Below are 22,119 nucleotides of genomic sequence, written 5' to 3'. Positions count from 1 at the left end.
CCCACCCCCCACTTGTTGCTTCAGTACAGCCCCATTCAGTAGGATGCTCGCCCTGTAGCAGGAGCCTCTCCGTCCCGCCGCGGCGAAGCTCATGAAATCACAGCAGACTCCTTCAGCGCAGCACCGTTAACCAGCCGGGAGACCTCTTTGACTGTACAGTACATTTTGGTACATCCTCTTTTTTCCTTTTTAATGTTTCCGTTTCATTTTTTTAAAATCCAAGGATTATATTTTTAAGTCTATTTGCAGTGTTCTTTTATTTTTTTCATTGTAAAAGTGCTTTACCTCACGTTGTAACGTAAATTTAATTCTTAATATCCCTTTTCATCATTTTGATAAATCACTTTGATTAGTCTCTTCCTGGCGTTCTTCTTTTTCATTTTGCATGGTGAATAGTTTGAATGATATTTTTGCTTTTTCTTAGAAAATCCACAATGTTTTCTCGTCTTTTCGTTTTCCCATTTATTTGCTTCGTTTTCATTTTCATCGAAGTTTTGTTAGTAATACCTTGTATTTTCGTTTTTTCACTCTAAAATGTTGCCTATTTTTCTAAACCTAAACATTTGGGGATTGATTTTAGCCCAAAGGTTTCCTCTTTGCTGGATTTCGGTGTGGCTGGGACTCTTTTTGGGCCGCTCGTATGTGATTGGTTTAATAAGCATGGTTCCCCTTTTCTTCTCCAGTGAAGCATCATGGAGGCCGAGTGCACCGCGGGGGGCGCTGAGGAGCTCAACTCGGAACCCTCAGCACCCAAAGCGGTAAGACAGCACCAGCTTTTCCTTTTTGGGGACATTTTGGTTACTGAGCCGGGATGGCAAAACGGGAATTATCCTTTTATACAGCTTATTATTGACTTAGATGAATTTTGTTGAATTGTGTTTTAGAACTAGGCAATCTGTTAAATAGACAAGTAGGCTATTGTATAATTTCATTACTGTTATGGTGTTACTCATAGAGAATGGCCCCAAGCCGTCTCTATCATCTAAGTACAGGGAGGTTGCAGATCATTGTTATCGATGCATAAAGCAATAGAGAAGATTAAACCCTAGGAAGAAAGTTCCTCCATGGGGGTTGGAGGCTCTTTTACGGTGGTCAGGTGGAGATCTCAGTGTGTGCCGTGACTCAGTGCTGTGAATAAGTGTGCAACATCTGGCCGTAGGGTGACCCTGCAGGCCTTTGCAGCTGTTGGAGGTTAGCTCTCCCAACGAGGGTCAGTGGGGCCAGCAGGCCCTTCTCCGCCTTGCGCTGCTTAGTTGTATTCACCGCACAGAGATTGTGAATGAATCTTTCTTTCCCCCCTCTTCACACCGTACTAAGAATGTGCCCATTCGATTTAGCTTGTTACTGGAGTGCCCTTTTCACTCCCTCTCCACATCCTTTCCAAGGGCCTATTACATAACTCCATTCCAGACCACTGTGTGCACTAGAATGTGATAGTTCATTGTATTTACATTCTTCAGGGCTTGCTTCTTCTCAGTTAACAATGGCAATTGGCAAAGAGTTTAGCAAAATCGATCTGACCAGGTTGATTTGTAAAAAATATTTTGTCTTTATTCATTGTCATTAGCGTGCTGGGTCACTGCACAAGCACTCCCATGAACTGGCCGAAGCCCTGGAGGTAGAACAAGAGGGATTGGTGGAGCACCAGCCTCTGGAGCAGGACGACCTCAACTTTGAGAGATGGAAACCCAAGCCAAAGCCCAAGAGGACGCTGCATGAGAAAATCGGAGACCTAAAAACGTACCTGTGGAACCCAGAGACCAAGGAGTTCATGGGCCGCTCGGGAAAGAGCTGGAGTGAGTAGCCTATAGAAGCTGTGCGTGTGAATGTAGACCAATGAGCAGTTTAATGATTCCAGTGTCAAAACAATGGGCACTTGTTTTAGTGAGTGGGCATGGAGAGCATGAGCAGATTAAGCTCGGGTTGTAAACGAAAGGCTTCAATTAGTGATGTTCTGTCTCTGTCTGACAAGCAAAGGCAAGTGAGTGCACAGCTTATTATTTTTGCTCATTATTTTTGGTTTTTGCACTGGGTTTTGGGTCAGGATGAACCAAGAGGGGGCTTTGAACTGTGCCTCTCACGTCTGTTGCCACTGCATACTCCACTTAGAAAGCGAGTGTGTATGTGTGCATGTGTCACTGTGTGTGTGTGTGTCTGAACTGAGTGTTTACATAGGTGCACAGATAGCTTGGAGAAATCTTGACAAAAACAGACTGCCTGGGGAATGGTTCTCAGTGGGGGAGCAACTGTCGCAGTCCATTTGCTGGCCAGGAATCACATTCCTATTACCCCTACCGAGCCTTCCCCTGCCTCTTTCCCAAAACCCCCTCGACCTCCAGACCACCTCAAACGCGCTCTCTCATACCCAGTGCACGCCGACACGTAGTGTCACATAAGTTTTGTCCCCCAGAAACTCTGTCAGACTTAAATTACGGCTTAAAGCAAACTTTCCTGGCAACGGCCACTTCCTGTAGAGGGTCAGCGAGTAGAATGGCTGCTGAATGAACGGCTGCTATGTCAAATTCCCATTGGGACATCACTCCAAATGACATAAAAATTCTCACAGAGAGATCAAAAGATATTGATGCTGTCATATACTTAAGTTATTCAAAGCAGAAGCAGCAAATAAGTGTCTTTTTAAATTTCTTAAAAGGCCTATATCCTACTTTTTTTTTTTTTAATTTTCTGCTTTTTGCATTGGTCCACATTTGTACAAAATTTGTAAGAAAATCAGTAACTATTTTCCTTCCTTCCTCTATGCTTCAGAATTAAACAGGCTGGTATTGCTACCGTGCCTTTAAGACTGATAGTTGTATCATTCAGTATATATTCAGTTACATATTCAGTATATAGTACTGATGTTCTAGGTTACATATTCAGTATATAGTACTGATGATAGTTGTATCAGCAAAAATAAGCATTCTGCACACTTTAATGCATGTATTTGCTAAATTGGGAAAAGTATAACATGAAATGTGGCCTGTGCAAAGGTTATGGCACATTTTATATTTTATATTTTGTTTTCCCAATATGTTAGATAAATAAAAGGCATGTTTAAGTTTGTTCCCTGTAAGGGATATGTTAACTTATTTTCACAAAATCAACAAAACATGTCACTTGAAGTGGGGGTGTACAAACTTTTGCATACAACTGTATTTGTAAATGTCCGCTGCTCTGATTGGCTGTCATGTATTGTGCATCAATTAGAAGGCAGTCCAGACTGAAACACTCCTTTTAACTTTAGTGTGAATGGATGGGGATAAACTGCAGTAGGCTGAATAGGTTGCTGTATGTCTGTGTGCTGGCGTTTGTGACATCGGAACAATGAATTCAAAATGAGCTTACTTTCCAAATATGCACTGGTGTGTGAATGGTGTGATTTGAAATATTAACAATGTTTACAGACTACATCAAGCTATTTTATTTTTTAAAAAGAGAGGGAAATGCAGTTTTCCGCAATATGGACCCTTTAATGCAGGTGGCTGATGGCTTGATTTGATGCTGAGAGTGTTAAAACGGACTGCTTCGGTGAACCGTGTCCCCTTTACACGTGAGCAGGGGAGGGGCTACCCGGTGTGTGATGTGTATTTTGTGAAAGGACAGTGTGTAGAGGCCTCACAATGCCAGAGTGGGGTGATCGGACTCCTTGGAGCTGCCGGTGGCTCTGGATGGCTGCAAAAGACCGTCACTCTGATGGCAACCGGAGGTTCACTGTGTTCCTGAGTAAAAGGACAGCTGGAAGAATTCTCCCTGGGCTCAAACAGAAAGGCCTTTGTGGCTCAGGGAGACAAGGCTGGCTGCAGCTAGTCCCTGTGAAATTGCCTGCACAGCAAAAGCCATTTAATTTGGAGACACGTCCCGTTTGATCAGTAGCTAATGGACACTTAATTGGAAATTAAAAAACAATAGACGCAGTCTATTTACGTCACGTCTTGTATGCTGAGTGTCATTATACGGCACCAGTTCCATAAAGCTAAAGACAAAGATTCAACATTACATTACTGAGACCTACAACTGCTTCAATGAATACTGCATGCCTCACACAGAAGACTAATTCAATTAAGTCTGCATGTGTTTGGTGCCTAATTCAGAAGATTTCAAAACAGATCACATATAGCGATAAATATCTCTGCTCTCACAAGAATTTGAGTCAATTATGATTCTTAGGAAATGATTCAATACATCATTAAATCTCACATTTGATGATGATGATTCAATTAAATTGTTTTGGTATGATTCACAAATATAAATAATCATATACGTTTAAACACCCCAGGCCATATGACTTGATTTTCTAAGTGAAAAAAAGTTGACATGTCCCCTACAGAGAACTAAAATATGGCTCATTTTCTAATTTTTAGTGCACAGTTTCCATTTATTTGCTGAGTTGTTGTATTGGAAAAAATAAGGCATACACATGCATACAAAGCATAGAAAAATGTGCCCCCCCCAACATGTTAAATTCAGCGAAATGTGCAGAAGTGTATTGTCTGTAGGTGTAGTCTACACACTTTTTATTTTTATCATTTGACTGGGGTCGCCCAAACTTTTGCACACAACTGTACAAATGCGAGACTACTTACACAGTAAATAAGGCAATACAAACAGTAGAACTCAGTACATCTTTATTTATTTTTTATGTTTACACAGCAAGAAGGGCCTGGGTTTGGTTCCCCGGCCAGGTGACCAGGGTCCTTTCTGCGTGGAGTTTGCATGTTCTCCCTGTGGGTTTCCTCCGGGTACTCCGGTTTCCTCCCACAGTCCAAAGACATGCAGTCAGGCCAATTGGACATGCTAAATTGCCTCTAGGTGTGAGTGTGAGTGTGAGTGTGTATGTCTGTCTGTCTGCCCTGCGATAGACTGGTGACCTGTCCAGGGTGTATCCTGCCTTCCACCCAATGACTGCTGGGATACACTCCAGCTCCCCGCCGCGACCCAGAAGGATAAGCGGCTTAGAAGATTAAGATTGTGTTTAAAAATATCCAGAGAATTTGGTTTTGTCCACAATTAAGTGCATACTTTATTGAATACAATTAGATGGACTATAATGTATTCTAGAATTCCAACATTAGTTTTGAATCACTACCTGCTACCTAGATAAATTGCTGCAGATTTGCACCCATAAACTACCTCTCTGCCAACCTTTATGAGATCTGTGTAAGATCTGTGAAAATTAATGCTTAGGAGAGTTTCACAAGATGTATAAATAGGTTACATATTCAGTATATAGTACTGATGTTCTTCTTTTTTTGTTCCCTCCTAGGCCTCATTCTTTTCTTCTACTCAGCGTTGTACATTTTCCTTGCGGCCATGTTTGCTGGCTGCATGTGCTGTCTGATGTGGTCCATCAGCCCCTATGCTCCAACCTACAACGACAGGGTGATGCCTCCAGGTAGCTTTTAAAATCTGGGAGACAAACGAGCATATCAGATGTGGCTACAAATTTCTGTGAATAAGCAGTCATAAAGATGAGTAAAGTTCTTGACAACAACTTTGTTGACAAGTATTTAGCTCTGCAGAGGCACAGTATTGGTGTGTAGGGACAGTGGTATGAAAACTGATGTCCAGCTCAGAAACTGAATACTTGTGCACACACATTATTCTCTTGTATATGAACCATTTTATATTTTCATTTGGATTCTTTGTTAACAAAAAGAAATCCATGTACTTGTGAGTATCTGAGATGCTCCTTTTTTGTCCAAACTGGCAGGTATGACCATGACCCCACATATTCATGATGTTCATGGTTTTGAGATTATCTTCAATGCCTCGGATCGCCACTCATGGAAGAAGTATGCACGAGCGCTGGAAGCTCAGCTTAAACGTGAGTCTTCAAGTTTGCTGTGTCTCCTTTAAAAGTGAACCCATTCAAATCTGCCTTACAATACACCAGCCCCTCAGCCCCTCCTCATACCCCCCACCCCCCGTTGTCCATAGAGAAATGGGTAGGGAGGAAAACCCCCTTTGTAGGCTGAGCGCAACCACACTGTGCTTCTCGGGCCCCACTTTTGTGCTGGTCCGTTAGACTGGGAGGCCAGGCAGGGTATTCAGTCATTGTCTGGTTTATTTATGGTCTCTCTCTCTCTCTCTCTCTCCCTATCTCTCTTTCTCTCTCTCTCCTCCCCGGTATCTCCATTTCCCGCGCTCTACCCCTCCAGCCTATGATGATGCAGTTCAGGAGAGGCGTAATATTGCATGCACGCAAGATGCATATTTCATGCAGGACGACCTGGAGGAGAGCGCTGAGAGAAAATCGTGCCAGTTCAAGAGGTCCTGGCTGGGGCCGTGTTCTGGGCTGCAGGAAAGGGACTTTGGCTACTCTGCAGGAAAGCCCTGCATCCTCCTCAAAATGAACCGGGTGAGCTCAGCTTAAAACCAGCAATGCAAAATAGAAGAATGGAAGAGTGCTGGTGTGAAACTAATGTGGAGAGAATTCTTAAGAATCCATTACAAAGAGAAACTGTTACAGAGGAGTGAATCTTTAGCAACATCTTGTGGCGCTATTGAGTAACTACAAAAACTAGCACACTCTTACCAGGCAGTATCTTTGCATTATGATTTGTGATGTTTTTCTTTCTTATTGCCTTCTTCATACAGATTCTTGGGTATTTACCTGGACAAGGTACTCCGGTGAACGTTGACTGTGGGGTTAAAGTAAGTACATCGCCTTCGTAAAAAATGTTACTATATTTTTAAGCTGCAAACTCTCATGAAGTCAGAATGTTATGTATTTAGAGCACTTCTTTTCTCATTGTCTGTCTAGAAAGGGACGACTGAGGCCCTTGGAGATGTTGAATTCCATCCAAAAAACATTTTCAACTTGATGTACTATCCTTACTATGGCAAGCTCAGACATGTAAGTATGCATTTATATTTCCTTACTGTGTCACCTTACTGTTAGAAATAACAACAAACTAGACATTATAACAAAATTCATGTTGTTTTTGCCTTTTTATATATATATGTATGTATACACACACACACACACATACACACTGACTGGCCACTTTGGTAGGTACATCTCCTTGTTTCTGTAGCATTTTAGCACTTTAGTGACGCTGAGCTGAATGTGGTGGTGTGTTAGTGTGTGTTGCGCTGGTACAGCTGGATCAGACACAGCAGGGATGCTGGAGTTTTTAAACACTTGTCACTGCTGAACAGAGAATAGTCTGCCAACCAAAAATATCCACCAACAGCATCCTGTGGGCAGCGTTCTGTGACCATTGATGCAGGACTAGAGGCGCACTATCATCTCTAACTTTACATCTACAAGGTGGACCAACAAGGTAGGAGTGTCTAATAGAGTGGGCAGTAAGTAAACACAGTGTTTAAAAACTCCAGCAGCACTGCTGTGTCTAAACCACTCAAACCAGCACAACACACACTAACACACCACCACCACGTCAATGTCACTGCAGTGATGAGAATCATCCACCACCCAAATTATACCTGCTTTGTGGCGGGCCTGACCATTGAAGAACAGGGTGATAGAGGGCTAACAGATAGACTACAGTCTGTAATTGTAGAACAACAAGGTGCATCTAGATAGTAAGTGATAAAATGGACAAAGAGTGTAGATACAAGGATTTCATGAAGTACATGTATTTCAAGAAGTGATCGGTCGGTGCGTATAATTAGAAAGCACAGGAACTTCACAGAAAACATTGTCAGCTGTCAAGTTTATTTACAGTCAGAATGGTCAAAAGCTGATTTAATTATTTGATTTTATAACATTTTATAGCTTTTAAGCATTTTTTTTGTTTGTTTCTGCACAACAGGTAAACTACACTTCTCCATTGGTGGCTGTGCGCTTTCCTAATCTCCAGCTTGACACTCATCTACATGTTCAATGTAAGCTAAACGGCAAGGGCATCATCAATGATTCACCTACTGACCGCTTCCTCGGTAGCGTGTCCTTCTCTCTAGAAGTGGGAGCATAGTGCTAGAGTAGGCCTGCAAAGGAACTAAACTTAAACTTCTCAGTGTACATTATGGTTAAAATAGTCCACTGTACTTTCATTGCCCATGTTCTCCTGCCTCTGTGCCTTCCACTTGAACTTAATGCAGCGTTATTGCATGCAGCGTACTCGCCCACACTCGGAATGCTCCAGTAGGCTAGTGTAGGTTCAACTTAAGAGCAGTGAATACTGCCGTTACAGAATATAATAGTAAAAAGATTAATTTCATTTCATCCTGTGTTAATATTTTCTAGGTTAGACAATAATCAAATGTAAACAAATGTAGTTTTTTTGAGACAAACTTGTTCAAATGCAAATTTATACACTGTACAGTATGGAGAGTTGATCTATGGCATCAGTTTACTATAGAGAATTAACTTGTAAGTCTCTACTTTCAGTCAGATGGTACATTTATGTAGCTGAATATATGTAACTTTAAATGACGAACAGTAGGATTTCTATTTTGGGTTTTACGTGACGGTGACTCCTTTTTGCTTCTTTTGTACAAATCTAAAATCTGTCAGGCCATACAAGGGGTGATTTTGTTTAACAGATTAAATTGCTCACTTTTAGAAATAAATAAATCAAAGAAGAAGCAAAAGCGAAAACAGATGTATGTGAATTACTTTTACCAATATATGGGTGCAATGAATTAGCTGGAAAAAGCCCAGTAAGGCCAGTTGGATTTACCAAAAGAAATATTTCACTCATTTAATATATAGTAATATTTCTAATACTGATATATGCCAAGATAAGTGAATAAGTATAGTGCTTATATATTAATATGTATAGTGTTAATATATATGAATATTCCAAGCCTACATTTCGGTGTATGAAGCACCTAAGAACTTGAGATAAAAGTGTAAGAAATGTCATTTGTGCAGCTGTTCATTGGAAATATTTAGTGCCAGTTTAACCTTTACAGAATTTTAACTGAATTTCTGTAAAAATTTCTGATAGCGTCACCAGATCAGATACGTAAACGCAAAATCTGTTAAACAATTATTTGGATTTGAATGGCCTTAATTTGTGAAAAAATAATCCCAGTAAAAGCAGACTGTCATACATTAAACCTTCTATCACAGTGCTTGTTCTTTTTTATAACAATCTGTTGTGTTTTAGAATTGATTTCTTTGTACTACATAAAGAACTAAATTGATTTATGTTTATTAGTACCACTAATTTTTTTTTTTTGTTCAGAGACAAATGTATTTTTCCAGAGACAAATGTATGAATTGTGGTTCTTTTCATGATCTTATCAGTTATATTATAAAATTTATTTTCTTGAAGTGAAACATAACCTGACCTCTCAAGCAGATAGTGAACATTTTACACGCACAAACACGATCCCATACCCAGAATTATATGCAGTTCAGTATCATTATAGGGTGGGAAAAAAAACATTGTGCCTGCTTGGTTCTCTGTAAGAAGGACTTCAACAGTATTATTTATTAATTGTGTTTGCGTAATTGACATGGTACAATCAGTTATCAAGTGTGATGGCTAGATGGAAATCAGAAACTGCATGTTGGCGGTTCAGTGAATGCGGTGAACCATCAAACAGCAGACAAGCGTGCCGGCTCATGTTTTTAAGAAGCACTCCTAATGTTCTAGACATAATAAAGATGGAACAGAATTAACTAAATGAAACGTTTCTGTTTGATTGATTCTGTATGTTGGAGACAGGAGCTCTACAAATGTTAACGGGTCTATAGTGCTTCATCATCACAGCCGCAGAATGAATACATGGTGACTCATACATGGTATAGTTTTCTCTCTTTGCTCCAACAGTCTGGTGTGTTTTCTGCATCCCATGACATCAGAGGAGAAGTTTTACATTTTTTTTATTAATCCAACAGATCAGGAGAATATAAGCATGATTCAAGTCCATTTACCTTTACTGATCTCATGATCTGTGACTATATGAGTCATGTGCTGTACGAAAACACTACAGCTGTTTACTGCAGTGAGGAGAACCACGTTGGGGTTGTTATCTGGATAGAGTGGCGTACTGTGTCCCAGATATCACCAGGGTTTAAAAACATATTTTAAATACAAATTATGCCTTTGTATGGAAGCCCATTTGTGCCAGGTAAAGGAGAAAAAATTGTTGGTGGCTTTTGTTTCCGGCAGCAATATGCCAAAATATTTATTTAGTATCTATCTCGTACATAGTGACTAATGTCCTGAAATGCTGAATTAAAATCTAGAAATCATTTCTTACTTTAATTTTGTGTTAGTATCTTGAAATAGTGATGTATTTTCTTAAATATTGCCATGGCATCTTAAAGAATTACTTATCTTCTTGAAATATTGACTGATTAGGTCAAAAAACATATGTTCTCAAAAATGTTGCCTTATTATTTTGAAATAATGACTTATTTTCTCAAAATATTAATTTACTATATACAAGTAATGACTTATGATGTCAATATAATGACTCGGTATCTTGTAATAATGGTAATGATAATACTGATATCTTGTAATATTGTTTTTCTATCCCAAAAATAATTACTTCCTTGAAATATTAACGTCACTAGTTCAACAATGCATCTCTAAATCTAAAGAACATAAGTAATTATTTCCAAATATTGTCAATACTTCAAGAAAATGTAATTATTGTAACTTAAGTCAATATTTTGAGAAGATATGTATTTGTTTCAAGTAAATATTGTAATGCAAATAATGTTTTTTTTAAAATACTAAGTATAAATTTCAAGAATTTTTTCAAGAAGGAGAAAAAAACTGCCAACTGCTGGGAATAGGTTTCAAAAATATTTAGATAAAGCTTATTAACACATAAATGCATTACACATATTAATTGTTTATTGTTATTATTTTTAAATTCTTTGTGGTGATATGTCTAATCTCAGTATGCGAAATAGACTTGCAACAAAATTAAATCATTAGTTAAGTCATTTATTGCAGAAGAGTCAAATCCATTAAATTGTTAGAAACAGTCTTCTTGTTTCATAACACATAATTAGACTTTCAGAAATATTGTAATAAATTATATTTTTATTAAAAGCATTTTTGTCCCAAAATGTTTTAGTCACTGCTGTGTTATCTGATGTATTGGCTTATTTGAGTACTTGGAGGAGAATCATTTCTTAATGCAGTTTCCAAAATTTTCTCAAATGTATCTGTTATTTTGCCCAACACTGCAGTAATGTCTGTCTGTCACTGGTGACACTTCTTAAAAACCTAGTTTCCTATGTTTCTTCATAATAGTTGCAAAAATAATTGTAATTATTAATTCATTTATGATTCAGCAATGTTACATTTCCTGCATGTGTCAGCCATTTGGAGATAATTCTTCATTTTTATCCTGTCACTGGTGTCAAAGTAACAGTCACTGCTTTATGTTAATAACCCCAGTAACATGGTGGTAAACCAGGGACAGGCATTCACATTTGATTAACTCTATTAACCAAGCTGCACAATGAATTCAGGAGTCTAATATGCACACCAGTTTATGTGGACATTTCTGATGAATATTTGATAATTTAATAGTGTCCCTGTTTTGGCTAAAAGGTTTCCAAAAAACTAGTCGTACTGTCACTGGTGTTACCATTCTCTTTTGGTGATATACAGTGTCACTGGAGTAACAGTTCTGGGTTGTTGTTACACAGTGTGAGTGGTTCTGCAGTTCTGTGTTGGTGTCACAGTTCTGTATTTTCATGTATTGTAGATTTTTTTTTTTTTAATCAAAGTGTAGATGAAAGATGTCAAAAACAAATTTCATTTTTGAGAAAGTAGTATTTAATGTGACACCAGTCGCACAAATACTAGAACCGTTTTTTTCCAATATCTAATAACTCAAACTGTTTAAAAATAATAAAAAATAACAAGATACTGAAATATCATCCATTTTAAAAATGTATTTTTGTTTTATTTTTCCTTTCCAAACACCACCCTGTCCAGATAATGATCCCTTTACTGTCACACTGACCTGCATTTAACAGAGACTGTGAAACAAAACACACCACAGACTGCAATACAAAAACAGCCATTTTATTGAAATTTCTTACTCATTGAAACAAACATAACATGACCCATCATTCTTCCACTGACTGGAGCAGGTCTATAGTGAAGGGACAGGGAAGTGCAACAAAAAGGCACACTGTATTTAAGGGCTGACAGTATTCTGGTGTTCATATGATTTTTGGTACTGCTTCTATACTGAAAAGAACTCAAACCCAAGTCACAGTAACTTTGCTCTAACCATTACACACTGTACGCCAGTCAAACGGCCCATAAGACCTAAGTATTCTGACTTGCTATAAATGTATACTGCTCACAAATTCAGCTTTGCAACTGACCCACTTTACAACACTTCCTGCCTTTCCCTGAGAGGGGACCTAATGACCTGGGGCGGGGGTGGTTGGTGCAGGGGGGAGCAAAAAACAGAAAAATCATATTCATTACATCCATCCATCTCAAATGCTGGTAAAGTGTCACTGCAAACTTTAGTGTCCCTTTGTACAACATGATAAGTGCAATAGGTACTATGACACTTATGACCTCATTTTACTATTGACAGGCACTGAAAAATGTGCCAGGATGTGGGTTTTTTTTTTTTGGTTTGTTTTTTTTTGTTTCTTTCTAATTTCAACGACAAAGTGATCCACCTATGAGTAAGTTCAGAACTAAAATGACATATACATTCAAGGGTTAATAAAGTAGAGCAACAAAGTTTCTAATTCTAAAAGTTAACCATTCATACATTCAATCACATGGATAATCACGTAACACAATCATGTAGAGCCTTGTAGAGCCCTGAACTTTTTTTTTTTTTCCGGCGAGGATTAAAAATAGATAACGTTTAAAAAGAGCTATTAATTAAGATCATGCATTTTAACATTTAGTGCAATGCCAGTGATTATTTGAACAGCTGCTGAGTTTTACTCTAATTGACTGAGTCAGCACCGCTGAAACGGCCTGGCAACGCCACCTTATCTGGACAGGAAGAACTGTCAGCAGAACTCATACATAATTTAATACAGGCAGCAAACAAACCAGAAACTGGAATTTCACAGAAGCAGTAACTGTTTGCAGGATATACAGGTTGAGTAGTTTGTAGTGTATGAGGAATGCCATGCTACCTTTTCATCCACCGTTTTGATATCAGAAATTCAATTTCAACCAGTTAAAATGCTAATGGAGAAATTCATTTCTTACAATAGACAGTTTAAGAACATTTTATATAATTCATTTCAAAGTGAACTAGGAAAAGTATGGAAGCCTATTCCTGCCAGGTAGAAAACAATCACCTGTCTCTTGAAACAATCACTTATTTTCTCAAAACTTTGACTTTGTATCTCACATTTGACTTAATTTCTCAAAATATTATCTTGAACATTTTTCCAAGATTTTGTATTAGGAGAACAATGAGTTATTACATTTTTAAGAAAGTAATTATTTCAACACAGTACATCAAACATAAGAGAAAATCATTACTTGAGATATTAAGTCATTTTCTGAAAATGTTGTCTGTCAGACCAAGTCGTTATTTTTGAGACACCAAGTAATTGTTTTGACCTCTCTAAATATTTACCTACTAAGTTTTTACAAGCAACATTCCCCCCCTCCTTCTACTTTTCTATGGAAATGTGCTTCAAGAGACAAGCCATGAGTTCTTAGTGAGAACTCAGATCTTGCATGCTAAAGTAATTCCAAATCTGATTTTATTTAGTGCTAGTAGCAGTTTGCACTTGTTCAAATTGAATCTGAAGAAGTAGATTTAGATTAAAAGCTAAAATGGCCTCCCATAGGTTGATGTGTGTAAGAAAGAAAAAAAAACAGTAATAAAGGACAGAGTGGGGGAAAAAGGAAAGAAGGGGAAAAAGAGTAGAGTATGAGACAAGCTTAGAGGAGAGCGTTGAAAACGGCTCGAGCCTGCTTATACAGACTGGTAACCAGTGCGGCTCTTCCGCCGCCCGATCAGGTAAGAGATAAGCACGAGGATGATTAGGAAGCCAAGAGCCACACCCACAGCGATTGGCACGAGAAAGCTTAAATCAGCATCCAGAAAGCACTCCTCCGCTGCCGGGGGAAGAAGAGAGAAACAGTTACGAGTGATGAGTGTTCAGGGAAAGGAGACAGTTACGCAAGATGTAAAAGGAGGGCTGGTGTAAGTGAACTTCTGAGAAAACTTTCTGTAGAGCTCTGGAAAGACACGGTCGGAGAGTAAAGGAACTGTTAAAGGTTAATTCTGTTAAACCAGAATGTAACGCACCTGACTGCACTTGGATGCCACACATCAGAATGAGCTTATAACATTAAACCTGTTCACAAGCCACGACAAATGAATCACAGACTAAAAAGGCAGAAGAAAGAAAATTATAACCAGAAAGCACCAACATACTGACATACTTTAAACATATTACACACTGAATTTGGAGGTGAAATCAAACAAAATCAAGTCTAGTAATCAAAAAACAAATTCAAACTTTAACTGAATTGTTCATAGCCAACACTTCTTCTCCTTCCAATAAAGTAGGCCAGTATGACAATAAGTATGAGAACAATGAGAGCAACTCCAACTGCTATGGGTACGATGAAGCTGTCTGGCTCGTCAGCACGGCAATCCTCAGCTGAGAAAGAGATGCATGTGTGAGAAAAAGGTAAAAGAGGAACCAGCATGAACAAAACTCAGTCAAAACTTCACTTAGATTTAAGAACACTGTACTCTATTAAAAAGACAAGAATGAGCTGAGTTTAAAGGGCCAATATCATGGAAAAAAACAATTTCTTGCTTTTCTGGGGAGGAAAAGTTTGCATGCTACATCAAAACTCTATCAAAAGTTTAAAGACGTACAATTCACTCCCCAGGCCATAGAGTCAATATAAGGACCAGAACTGTTTAAGCAGCTTGTTGTGAATTAGCTGTATTTCCCCCTGATATTATGAAAACCATTGCATTTACATATACCTTCCTATCCAGCCTATAGTAGTTTAGCTCCACCTATTTAGACTGAAGCTATAAGGAGCGTTTCAGTCTGGACTGTTTTTTGGAATGAGGAACAAAGCAAAGCCAGATCAAAACAGCCAATATCATTTACATATTAGCCTTAAAGACAGAGCAACAAAAACAGCCTGTCCAATTCTAGTGGATCAAGGGATATGTAAATGTAGGATATGGGCCCTTTAATATGCACATAGCTGCACTGCCACAAGCCTGTAATATTTAATAGAGGAGAGGGGGAAAAAATAAAAATCAAACAGAGTCATTAATGACAATGATGTGCCAGAATTTATTAAACAAAGATTGTCACGATTCAGAATTCCCTTTTCAAGTTACATGTCTTAAAATTAGCAAGAAGGAAATCTGACAAGGCACGAATTTGCCATCAATCGGTCTCAGACAACTTCCTCCAAACTGATCAGAGGGCAACAATTGTAGTGAAAGTCACATTTTGATTTTTTTTTCCTTTCATATGTGTTAAAGTCAAGCAGTTTACAGATTGGAGAGCGAAGAGAAATCAAAATGGCATTGGGTGAGGGTCAGAACAGACTGAATGATCAATATCAATGCAATCAAATTTGAAAAAGCCAGAGCAGAGTGTATGTAGTAAGAAAAAACAAACATTACATGAACAAGCATTCAAAAGGTATCCATGTTCACTGTTCCTAACACTGTACACTACAGAGATTCATAAGTGCAAAGCTTTAAAGTAGTGCTTTATCAAACTAAAGCTCTATTCAACCCAAACTAAAACCATGTCTTATGGTTTTGCAAAACCAGCTCATGACAAGAGGGAAACACAGGCTATTGAATTCATTAGGTTATCAATGCACTGGTACTGATATTGAAACTTCCGAGTGTGAGAGAAGCTTACTGATCAAAGTATTAGGAATTTTCTTTGGCATTGAGGCAGTTCTCATCTTTATATATTCCTTATATGCCTGGCAAACTAAAGCAAATGTAGCCTATTGGTAGTGGCCACGATGTCCATAAAATCTTTCCACACTCCCTACACACAATCTTTCTTGAAAAATGAACAGTGTTCCAAACACGTAAACCCAAAAGATACAGAAACCTCTTCAGCTCTGCTTTGGACCATGTTTATACAAAGACTACAGCTAAAATCTGATATGCATGGATAGTCTGTCTAGACACAGCCAGGGAGCGAAGAACATCCAATTGAAATTTAAAGGTTGATGTACAAGTGTGGTCTTACTAAAAGCAATGAAACACACAACATTCCCGTCATGCTATATTATACTATGACTGCTATTCTCACAGTAAATGGAAATTGAGGACAGTGTCCTGTGTCTCCAGTTGAGCTACACATGCTATAGAGCTTTAGGTTGCGCAAAGCACTGCTTTAAGAACTGATCCTGCAGCAAAGGCAATTCACAGGTGCAATAAGCAGCATGTATCACACACACATTTTTTTTTCTTTAAGAACAGAATCAATTCAAAGTTATTTACAAAGAGCAGTACACATGAAAGTAGGTGTCCATTAAAAAGAGGAGTAATCCCTTTTTGAAACTTTGAAACATTTTCCTAAATGGTAATTGCTATAGAGAAAACCCACAACTATGTCAATATATATATATAGTAGCTGTTTCTTTGAACAAGACTTAAACAGCATGAAAGTTGTTAGTTTGTTGGCTACAGCTAAAGCCTGAGTTCACTACAGCTAAAGCCTAAAGCAGAAATGGGTTTAGATCTTATGTTTCTTTTTTGTAGGGGGGGGTGGGGGTTGGGAAACAAAACAACAGACATGGCATAATTAGTCAGTGAATTAAACAATAAAAAGGACTGGGTGACTTCAGGAGCAAGTGCAAGGTTTAATAATGAAGAAAAAAAAAAATCAAAACATCCTGTAAATCAGTGCACTGATCCCTATAACTTAGACAAACAGGGCAAAGTGTTGGGACAGATGTCTAATATTAGAGGGTTTCAAATGGTGAAACAAAAAACCATTCACTTGCTCCTAAAGAAAGTAATGAACAAAACCTACAAATGAAATTAGTGAGAGAAGAATTTTACAGAGGACCATAGTCCTGGACCACTGCAGAGTCTTTGTACTTTGTACTGCATAGAAGCCAAAAAGCAGACATTAGTCATTCACAACTCAAACCTAAACTCTGACCTGAAATTACCATTGAGAAGAGCTGCAGCGGTCCAGGATCGTATGCAATTAAGTGACCTACTGACAATTTGTGAATTTGGAATTGTGATTTAAGGATGTCATTACAGGGTCTGATATCCAACATAGGTCTTTCGTCGACCAATCATGTATGCAATCACTACAATGAGAATCAAGCCAGCCAGAGCGGCACCAACAATGATTGGGATTAAGAGGCTGGTGTCATCCACTGAACATTCATGGGCTGCAGGCAGAGAGAACATGTATTAACACAAAATGAGGTAGTCATATCACATTAACATACAGCAGGAGACAGTGATTACGATCAGAACTTGAGATTCACAACAAGCACACAACACAAAAAACCTGACTGCTATGGATTACTTTTGCATTATAGAGAAATTTAAACTTGCTTAGGACATACCTGTGCTGAATTTGTTGTCAGTGACTCCAAAGGGCTGCACCTGAAGCTCAAACGTATTTAAAATAAGGCTGTCTGTGAGGTTGTAGGTCTGTTCCTTTCTGCACATGTATGAGCTACCCAGCGAAGCCTCCCACAGAGACAGGTTACTGGTTGCAGTATTAAAGACACTCCCTGCAACCAAACCAGATTTACAAGAAATTCATTAAAAAGGTCACCATAAGAATCAAGGCCAATCACATGTATTAAAGTAAAGAAAAATTCTTACCATTTCCATTAACCAGAGTGAATTTCAGAGCACTCAAGTGGAATTTGTTTGTCTGCTATAAGAGGTCACAAAAATACAAGCATAAGGTTTACAAATGTGACGCCTGCATCTGCTTCAAAAAAAAAAAAATAAAAGGGTGGGTTTAAGATGGGCTAGGTTTAGGCCAAATCCAGAAACTATTATCAATTTTCAACAGAAGTGTTCTTGTTAACAATTTGACAAACTTGTATAGACTCTGAATGTACCATGTAGGACTTGGGAAACTAGAAACTGCAAAGTATACCCTGCAGTCTTCAAAGACCTAACTATACACACACACAGCTAGCAGGTAAAAATATACAAGAGTTATTCTTGCATTATAGGTGACCCACCAGCCAATGCACTGCAATGTTTCCTTTTACTTACTTGTGGCAACAGTACTGTAAACTTGTGTGTGTTTCACTCCGTGGTGAACAGTAATGGAGTAAATGTAATTCATTACTGTACTTAAGTGTTTTTTTTGTGTATCTGTACATCTATATTTCCATTTTGGGCGACTTTACTTTCACGCCACTATATTTCAAAGTCGAATTTCTTACTTTTAACTCCACTACCATATGCAAAATCTGTCGTTCCTTTTGGCTTGTGTGTATAAAAACGTAACGTCAAGACGAAAGAAACGTGAAGCAAGCACACCAATCAGGGTACAGCGCGCACTTAGTTTTGAGCTTGTTGGACATACGCACCCAGTGCAAGCATATGGTTCAACGTCAGTGCAGCAGCGTAAAATTTTGGGAGTGCCTATGCCAACATAAATGATGGAACTAACCTAACTTTGTGTAAATAGACCACAATACAGAAATATGTACACATAAGCAGTTGTGACTGGCATGTGTTTTTTTCCTGAATTTATACAAACACTTTTACACAATTTATAGTAAATTTGTTTTTGCTAGAGACCTACAGATGCAATATCGTAAAGGAAAACACATTTGTGAACCTGTGTTTAAAGCAAGTTTTTATTAAACTTAAACTTGTAACTAAGTAGCAAATAAATCTTAACTTTTTGCAAACAAGCAAAGTTTCAGTTTATTTCATAACCACTTGATTCTACCTAATGGAGACTGCCTTCAGTGTTTTGTGCTTCTGATAATTTTAATAGACATCAGTGACAGACTAATTAATGACATTCTATTAAAAGATTTGGTTTACCAGGAGTGACACTCGAGTATTTTCACCTAAAATGAGTTAATGAAGCAAGAGTCTTGTTGCAAAAACGGTAATAGGACATTAATCATAATCTTTTAGTACTTTTACTTTTGATATTTAAGTACATTTGATGGCAAATACTTTTGTAATTTTACTCAAGTGGATTTCTAAAGGGAGGACTTCTACATTTACTGGAGTAATATTTTACCTTGGGTATCTCTATTTTAACTCAAGTACATGATTTGTGTACTTCATCCATATCTACTATAGGTTTAATACTTACATTGGAAAACACAAAGTGGACTGTGATTGTGTCTGACATCAGAGTGAGCGTGGAGTCAGTGCCATTGCTTCCACACGATCCATTGGTATTCGTTACATTTGGGTCAAGGTTAACTGTCTGAAAGCTAGTTTCCTGAGTGCAAAAAAAGAAAAAGAAATGCAGACATTAAATATAAACTTATTTCACAAGACTATGGTAAAAGACTGAAGATAATTATTCTATTTTCAAAATAAAAATTTAGAGGTGCCAAAAGTAGCATTCCAGAGTAGGTAAACTTTTGCACATACTGGCTTGAATCGGAACTGCAAACCCATCTTTGCCTTAAGACAGACAGAAGAATTAGGATCAGCCTTGACAATGTAATCTCCAACCAGGGGGTTGGGTGGTGGAGTAGGAGTGGTAGGGACAGGGGTGGTAGGGACAGAGGCTGTTGTGGTATTGGTTGTAATAACTGTTGTGGCGTTGGCAGGCTCAGTAGTTGGAGCAGCAGTTGTAACATTGGAAGAGTGAGTAGTTGGGGCTTCTGTTGTACTATTGGTCTGATGAGTGGTTGGAGCAACAGTTGTAGCATTGGTTGAGTGATTAGTTGGGTCTTCTGTTATTGCAGTGGTGTCCAGAGAGGGCTTGGAAGTTGTTGCACTAGTGAGCTCGGTGGCAGCTGCAGAGTCCATTATGGTACTGGCAAAGCCTGGTGTAGTAGGAGTGACCATAGGGGCATCAGTTTCCTCCATAGTTGGAGGACTGGTGGGAAGGGTGTAGCCCTCTGGAGGTGACGACAGGAGCACATCAGCATGCAGAACACCTACGAAAGGATACTTTAATTAAAAACCCAGGTTTAGAGAATAAAAGCATCAACGTACAGTGAAACAATGACAATGATACACAAGCAATGCACTCCTCAAATGTGATAATACAGTAATGTGAGACGGTCATTCACTGACATCTCATTTAAATCAAGCTGAAACTAACGCAACAAAGCGTAGGTAGAGATCCAGCTTACTTTAGAATCTGCTTGTGAACACTCAACACATAGTATGCACTATCAATCACAAAAGCTTGGCTCCAATGTGCCAACAAGGGATTGCAAGAGGATATCAGAATCACATCAAGGTCAAAACCATAACCGCTTTTAAAACTAAAAACACAGCCTTGGGCAGATGTTTAGATTTGGCCGATATGTCAAACCAATAACACTGTACTTATAAATTATTGTACTCTGGAAATAGAGAACATTTAGGTGATGCTGGTCTGAGCCAAAACATCTGCATTTTATTCATTTTAATGCATTTGCAACCCTCTACAAATGAAAAGGTACACATACATACATACATATACATAAACATATATATACATACACATTCACGCTGGTGAAAATGGAACAGCCCTACTAGTCCATGAAACAGCAAGTGCCCACATGTATGCAATATTTAATTAGCCAACTGATAAGCCATTCTTTTAAACACCTAAGCAACTCATCCCATCCCTCATCAATTTACATCTTTGGAAATAAGAAAAGGAAAGTGAGGATGACCATTTCATCCAAACTGAAACAGATCCTTGGGTGGGAAGCTGCATCAAGGTGTGGGAGCTGAAAGAGAGGATCTAGACCAGACAACAAAAACACAGAACAGTACTGATTTAGGCTGTGCTTCTGTACCTGGCTGCCAATTCTGCATCATTCATTTCTTGATAAAATACTGAAAACATGGTCCAAAGCAGGTGTTTACATTTAGTGGCTGCCGGAATAGATGCAATAGGATTTTCTTCAATGCGTGGTTCACACTAACGCCCCTCACTCATGTCTCAAATATCTAGGCACTAACGTTCGGTCTGAGCCTTGCACTAAAGCTAGTTCACATAATGATTAGCTTGAGACATCTTACAAAAGGCATCTATCACATGGCTTCAAGTAAGGATGGCAGACAAAGGTAACTTACAGTCCAGTCACATGCTCATGTGACGATAACCTGGGATAAGCACAGCTCGTAAACTTACTTGAATGTACGTCAGCAGTTAAACACCTTTGCTATCCTGCTTGAGCTAACGTACCTGATTTTTATTGCACAAAAAACGCACATTCATGCATCATATTCCAAAACAAAAGTGCTTAACTGGCGATTCTAAATCACGCCGAAGGTGATCCAGATATGAATCAGCTCGTTTGAAAGTTCAGGCTTTCACACGCATTTCAGTTTCCAGGGAGGCTCGCAGCCTAACGACACTTACATAACGGAGCTTATTTGTTGCGCTGCTTCCATTTCAGGCTACAAAGCTTAGCTGGCGAAACAAAACCTACGAAACGTACACTATGCAAGAAGCGGCCATCAGTATTGACAGATATTTAACCAACCAGAATCAACCCGAACGCAAATGCGTTAGCTGCAAATTCAGCTAGCACAATCATTGTGAGCAAAGACAGTTATATGGGAACGCTTCAGGCAAAATATGACTCTCACTGTTCACCGAAATAGCCATTTAAGGCTCTACCGACATTTACCGAAGCATAAAATTAGCTAGCACTGCCGTAGCAGTTGAAAATGACAGCAAGCCGCCGAGCTACCTGCTTTGCTAAGCTAGCTACGTATACAACTGGTAAGGTAACGTTAAACCAGCTAATAGCATTAGCTTAGCCAGCTCGGGCCTAAAACGCCGGAAAATAAAGTTGTAAAAACGAAGTCCTTTCCAAGTAAAACGCTCCTGCTACGGCATACTCACCACTTAGAAGAACAAAAAGCAACGGCAGGGAAAGACCGCGAAACATGCTGACGACAACTTCACCACACAGCTCCCAGGTGCCCGAGACTCTGTTATGTCCGAGAGTTGAGTTGTAAGCGATCTGGCTGAACCGCTGAGGACGCTATAAGACGAGGGAGGCCAGCTGATAGGAAGTCATATGACAA

General features: G+C 38.7%; 2 protein-coding genes across 6 annotated transcripts; one reads left to right on the top strand and one right to left on the bottom strand.

Annotated features, from left to right (window-relative positions):
- Positions 1–9,603, top strand: atp1b4 (ATPase Na+/K+ transporting subunit beta 4). Of its 2 annotated transcripts, none has more exons than XM_036569033.1 (9): positions 1–153; positions 684–758; positions 1,568–1,796; positions 5,264–5,392; positions 5,711–5,824; positions 6,159–6,358; positions 6,598–6,654; positions 6,764–6,856; positions 7,779–9,603. In XM_036569033.1, the coding sequence occupies exons 2-9, from the start codon at positions 693–695 to the stop codon at positions 7,938–7,940; spliced, it is 1,050 nt and encodes a 349-aa protein (XP_036424926.1). In that variant the 5' UTR covers positions 1–153; positions 684–692; the 3' UTR covers positions 7,941–9,603. The 2 variants fall into 2 exon arrangements, with proteins under 2 accessions (XP_036424926.1, XP_036424925.1); XM_036569032.1 differs by having other exon boundaries at positions 1–168.
- Positions 9,604–11,956: 2,353 nt separating this feature from the next.
- lamp2 (lysosomal-associated membrane protein 2) lies at positions 11,957–22,086 on the bottom strand. Of its 4 annotated transcripts, XM_036569031.1 has the most exons (7): positions 21,935–22,086; positions 19,507–20,021; positions 19,220–19,351; positions 17,749–17,803; positions 17,484–17,654; positions 17,168–17,303; positions 14,431–14,554 (listed from the first exon to the last, which is right to left on the bottom strand). In XM_036569031.1, the coding sequence occupies exons 1-7, from the start codon at positions 21,978–21,980 to the stop codon at positions 14,551–14,553; spliced, it is 1,059 nt and encodes a 352-aa protein (XP_036424924.1). In that variant the 5' UTR covers positions 21,981–22,086; the 3' UTR covers positions 14,431–14,550. The 4 variants fall into 4 exon arrangements, with proteins under 4 accessions (XP_036424922.1, XP_036424921.1, XP_036424924.1 ...); XM_036569029.1 differs by lacking the exons at positions 14,431–14,554; positions 17,168–17,303 and adding an exon at positions 11,957–14,003; XM_036569028.1 differs by lacking the exon at positions 17,168–17,303 and having other exon boundaries at positions 13,789–14,554.
- Positions 22,087–22,119: the final 33 nt, after the last annotated feature.

The sequence above is a fragment of the Colossoma macropomum genome, unplaced genomic scaffold (genome assembly GCF_904425465.1).
Source record: "Colossoma macropomum unplaced genomic scaffold, Colossoma_macropomum, whole genome shotgun sequence".
Classification (NCBI taxonomy): Eukaryota; Metazoa; Chordata; class Actinopteri; order Characiformes; family Serrasalmidae; genus Colossoma; species Colossoma macropomum.
The sequence above is the reverse complement of the archived record's forward strand: the minus strand, read 5'-3'. Positions and strand labels throughout refer to the sequence as shown.

Bases quoted from the DNA above. Each gene is read 5' to 3' on its own strand.
- atp1b4 (XM_036569033.1), top strand. From the start codon at position 693: ATGGAGGCCGAGTGCACCGCGGGGGGCGCTGAGGAGCTCAACTCGGAA. The intron at 5,393-5,710 runs GTAGCTTTTAAA...CCAAACTGGCAG, and splicing joins CGACAGGGTGATGCCTCCAG to GTATGACCATGACCCCACAT. The intron at 6,359-6,597 runs GTGAGCTCAGCT...TTCTTCATACAG, and splicing joins TCCTCCTCAAAATGAACCGG to ATTCTTGGGTATTTACCTGG.
- lamp2 (XM_036569029.1), bottom strand. From the start codon at position 21,980: ATGTTTCGCGGTCTTTCCCTGCCGTTGCTTTTTGTTCTTCTAAGTG. The intron at 19,352-19,506 runs GTATGTGCAAAA...TTTTGCACTCAG, and splicing joins TGCAGTTCCGATTCAAGCCA to GAAACTAGCTTTCAGACAGT. The intron at 17,804-19,219 runs GTAAGTATTAAA...GACCTCTTATAG, and splicing joins TCCACTTTGTGTTTTCCAAT to CAGACAAACAAATTCCACTT.